This window comes from Geospiza fortis, unplaced genomic scaffold, assembly GCF_000277835.1.
Source record: "Geospiza fortis unplaced genomic scaffold, GeoFor_1.0 scaffold381, whole genome shotgun sequence".
Lineage (NCBI taxonomy): Eukaryota > Metazoa > Chordata > Aves > Passeriformes > Thraupidae > Geospiza > Geospiza fortis.
Window position 1 is genome coordinate 4,329,553 of NW_005054348.1, and position 5,230 is coordinate 4,334,782.

Below are 5,230 nucleotides of genomic sequence, written 5' to 3' on the forward strand. Positions count from 1 at the left end.
AAATAGATTGGAAAGAAACAAGAAATGCAAAGAGAAGATGGAGCAGAGAGGCACACCTGAAGTCCTGAAAGCTGTGTTTGTTGTTCCCCCTGAATTAGAGAGAAAGAAATGAGAAGGCCCAAGCCCTCTCCCACAGCAGCTGCTGCCACCTTGATGTCCAGTGTCAAGGGCAGATGAAAAAGGCAACAGTATCAGGGCAGTTTTGCCATCTGCTTTGCCAAAATCAGCTCTCCTGGACCCCTTCTGAGCCCTCTGAGAGGTTTTGCTCATGTTCCCAACTGCGGCAGACATATATTTCCATTGTCTGAATAAAGTGTCCTTCCTGCATGTTCCCACTTGGCCAGCTGACCGTGAAGAGATGCTCAGCCAACAAAGCTATTCACTGCAACAAGATGCTCTGCTTGAGATTTTCTGAAGCAGAGATATAATCTGAAATTTTGCATCCATCTTAAAACAATTAACTGTCAGGGTGCAATCAAGTTATCTGAGTACAGAAGACAGAAAATAAGTCTAATATTCATACATTATTTATATTATCAATATATAAGCCTATGCACCTTCTTATGTCCACAAGAAGCATGTGAGCTTTATGCCATTTCTGTTCCATGAATGGCTTATTGGGCTAGATTTTTAACCAAATACCATTTCCTTTAAAAAGTAAATGACAAGCCATCAAAATGAAGTGTTTACTCATATCCAAAAATTTGGTTCAAAGTTTTGTTCACAAGAACAAGCAGGAACAGAATTTGAGAAGACAAACAGCTGAAACTTCTAATATTAACAACTGACCTGTGAGCTGCCAACCAGAGTTCACACAGTAACTCAGCATGTGGCATATTCATTTTTCATTAGGAAAAACCAACCAATCTTTTTCATTGTAGGAAAAGCAGAACACTTGGAAAACTAAGACGTCTCCTCAGATGCAATTTTTTTTAACACCAGGCTTAATTCAGGATTGGGGGACATTGTTTTTGGCCAGGAGCATCACAGATCTCTTGAGGTTCCTTTTGTCCCTGAAAACCTGTCACATCTAGGTCTCTCCTGTCTTCTGTCTGGGCCTACCTTTTACAGATACATATTATTCAGATTTTTGAAACTGAATTATCCTGATTTATGATGTGTTGATAGTCCTATTTTATCTTGAATAAAAGGACCTCAAAGTCATCTTGTGGAAGCAGTGAGGGAGGGAATACACCCAGACAGTATTACAGAATATGCACATTCTGAAGGTTTTTCCAACAGCTGGCAGGTGATAGACAAGTCAGTCAGTAACTATCAGAAAACAAGTCCTTTCTTCGTGATGGCAGCTTCACAAGAGATGGAAGGAAAGGTGTATACATGAAGGGAAAAGCATTGGATTTATTTCTGGTTTAGATCAATTTTCTCCCTTTGTTTAACACAGAAAAAAAAATCAAGACCTCTGTTTTAATACTCTAAATACATCAAATAACCACCAAAAATGCTCTGGACTCTGCAAAACTTGTAAGTTTGAATGAACATAGCATTTCAATCATATGATAATTGAGGTTACCCATCCTCCCCAAATCAAGTTTTTCCATTTCAGCCTGAAGGTATAGTCTTTTTCACTGGTCCCTAAGGTCCCTTTCACCCAGTCATTTCAGCATGTTGATAATGACAGCCAAGTCAAGGAATGAAAATAGAAGGCAGCTGGTAAGATAATCCTGGACGTCATCCGGATGCAAGTGAAGCATGAGCATCTAATTCATTAAGGGAGTGGGAGGATTAGGGTGGTGCTGAGCATCTATTCTGTTTAATTTGACATTCCATTAATCTAGCCTCTCAGTGGACAGGACAGGAGGTGCAACATAATTATGGCTCAGAATCTGAAACCTCTGGCATGTCTGAAGACTCACTTTTGTGGCAGTTGGCTGGGGGGAGTGTGGCAAGAGATGAGCAGACTTTGTGCTCGCTGTACCCACTTCAGTAATAAACTGCATGTAGGACTGGTGAAGCTCTCCTTGGAGATCAAAGACAATGCCTCTATATAGCAAATTACTTTCCAAGAGCTTTGAGAGCAGAAACTTCCAAGGATGCTTCACAAGGTGAGTCTATTTTGTATCAGACAAAATAGCTGCTTTAAAAGCTAGGTGGAAGAGGTAGGATCCTAAATTTCTTCTCAGAGTGAACAGCATTGCTGAAAACACACACCCGTGTTCCCAGTGAGCCTCCTTTCCTGCACAGCTACTCAAACAGTCATAATGATTCACCAGCCAAATCCTGCTCTGAACCAATGCTCAACTGCAGCAAATCCACAGGCCCTGTTCTGACATGTATTCAGCCTTAGCAAGCAGTGTGCACATCCTACCTCTGTGCCACCACCCTGGAACATGTGGGATGCAACGCTTTCACAGGAGCTCTTGGGAGAAAGAAATATTGGTAAACATCTGCCCCTCTAAGCATCAAAATAAATGACCAGATTTTTCAAGGGTTCTCAAAATACATCAGCTATTGGGGAATCTGAGAATTTGAGAAGATGTTCCTGATGCCTTACAACAATACAAACAAACACTTTAACGTCTCTCACTCCAGCTGACATCTCACCTTGAAGTCACATCAGATTTTACTGCTTTGATTGAGAGGTAGATGTGTGAAAAGATGTGTAATAGGGGCTCCCACTAATATGTTTCTCACAGAAAAATTGACATCTTGGTACCATATTGATTTAGGCTATTGGACACTGCTGGCTAGCACAGGTGCAGTATTCTAGAGAAAAAATCTGACTCATTCAAAATTACATAAGTCACAGTACCTAGACATTTAGATAAACTTAGGATATACAGACAGACCTTTTAACTGCATTTCAATGTAATTAGCTGAAGGCTGGCAGCCAGATGGACAGCATTAGAGACAGAAACTCTCAATTAAATCATACAGCAAGCAAAGCATCAGGAACTTGTCATCATTGTCCGCCACGTCTCGTATCCGCAGGAGTCAGACGCCTCCTGCATTCAGACTGCAGCCCCCAGCCAGGTAACCAAGAGAAGCGACTGTTACCTTTGGTCCTGCAATACATTTAAGGGCCTGCTGGAACTGGCTGAAGACATTTGAAGAGGTAAAACCCACCTGGCAGATGAAACCAGTGGATGAGCACTGCCGAACCCAAAGACTGAATTTCCTCTTTTTCCTCTTGCGCAGCTCCCTCTCTGTACAGGTCGCAATGAAAACAGGATCCTCATCTATCAGGGGCTCATGTAGTACCTGAAAGTGGCAAGAAAAGAGGCAGGGAAAGAAATGTAAGAATACATGATTGATAAAAAACCAGTGCTTTAATTACTTTCAAGGAAATACAACCCTTGCACTGTGCTTGTGTGCATCACCCCAACAAAGAATCAAACCCATTTTTGTTTGATGCTACCATCCAACAAAACCCAAAGCCTGGCCAAGCACACCCCATTATGGATAGCTGCTCTACATGTAACTGGCAAACATTGCAAGGCACAGCTCTCACTTCTTACTATCTGCTACAGTTCAACATCCCTCCAAAATTATGCAGGGGATGGGGCAGGGAGAGTGGATTTTTAGCAGCATCCTTCTCCATGCTTCTTCATAAGCTTCATATTGTTTGGCAGAATATCTTCTACCCAAACATCCCTCACAATTTGTTGCAAAGTACATTCCTTGGTTATAGCAAAGGAAAACACATAATAAAGAGAGAGAGAAGTTAAGGGAGAAAAAGATGCTTTCTGCTGCCACTTGAGGAGGTGGTGAAGAGACAGAAAATATTTTTCCTAGCAGCAGCAGCAGCTTTAGGGAAGTCTCTCTGGCCTCAGGAGCCGAAAAAATTGTCAAAAGGAGGCAAGGCTAAACCACCAGAGGCAGGAGTAGAAAAAGATAAGACAGACTGGAGCAAGTAATGAACACCTGAGAAAATGAAGCCGTTTCTGCATTCTGCATTCAGATGTTTCTTAAAACTGTTTTGTTACACTTCTCTCCATTAATTTAGCAGCAAAACTGAAGTGCGATACCGCTAGGTATCACGTTGTGGGACTCACCTATAGAAAAGTACCAGTAGCTCCCCACAGCTCACAGGCAGCTGTGCATAACATACACACACCTGAGTGCACAATGTGCAAGTTGTTTAGCAAGCCACTTGTGAAAGTACAAAGACTTGCAAACTGTTGAAAGGTCTCAGCTGATGAATGTTGGCCAAATTCAGACACGTACATCTAAATCAGAGCAAGTCACTGCAGGCTCCCCTCCTTGTACGTGTGGGGAAAGCAGTCCCAGCAGGCCATAATTCATATCCTTGTAAAGGCATGCAAAATAGTCAGATGGGTTATAATTTAAAGGAGTCTGTTCTTTTCCAGTGACCATCCCTCCAGGAGACAGGCTCAGATACAGGCATGCAGAGGCTCCCACCCTCAGACAAAGCCTTTCCACACCTGCATGTGTGCTACTTTAGTGCACATCCGTGCAGTCAGTGGCGGAAATGAGAACAAAGCCGCACTAAACCTAGGAGTGACACTTGTAGGAGAGATGTGGTGGGTGAGCAGTTAAACACCAGAGATGAGCAGCTGCTTGCCTCCTGAACACAAGATGTTTGCTGAAGATCACTCTGTCAGCCCAAAATAGGCACCCGTGCCCTCCCCATGCAGTGATGGCTGCACACTGTCATTTATACGCACTCCACTTCATAACAACTCATGAAACATTCACAGGACCATCTGAAAGCACTCTTGCAAAATGTTCAAATTATACACCAAAATGCAGATGTGAGCAAGGAGAGCTGCACACAAAGCTATTTGTTCTTCCAGCTGCAGCTGCCCTGTTTCCCCACTGAAGCCAAATCTTCCTTTCTCAAGGTCCACACAGAACACAACCCTCCCTATCGAAAGGCCATCCCTATCTAAAGTGGGGCATTTCCCACTTCTGCCTCAGAGGATTCTGAACAGCATTTTGCAAACAGTAAACTTGCCCTCATTCGCTTTTGCCTTTCGGCTTCTCAAGGGCAGAGGGAAGGAGCACATCCTTGGGATAGGGTCAGATACATGGTTAAGAATTTCTCAGCTTCTGGAAAGGCTCTCTTACCTGCTAGATCCCATTGAGTGGTGTGGTTCCACTGTTATAATCTCCCCTGCTGTAGGATGGAGAGCAGCAGAAAGAAAAGGCTGTATAAGCATCACCCTAGGACATCTTCTACCCTCTGTCATTAGCTTCTTTCCCTCTGCACCACAGCATTAACTCTCCTTGCAGCAGCTCTTCTGCATCC

At 43.1% G+C, this 5,230-nt stretch overlaps 1 protein-coding gene across 1 annotated transcript in view; it reads right to left on the reverse strand.

Annotated features, from left to right (window-relative positions):
• PGBD5 (piggyBac transposable element derived 5) overlaps nucleotides 1–5,230 on the reverse strand; it is a 37,366-nt gene that overhangs the window by 25,883 nt on the left and 6,253 nt on the right. The window contains exon 2 of the mRNA XM_005423211.2: nucleotides 3,085–3,219. Coding sequence (XP_005423268.1) covers nucleotides 3,085–3,219 — 135 coding nt within the window. The remainder of the gene's footprint in view (nucleotides 1–3,084; nucleotides 3,220–5,230) is intronic.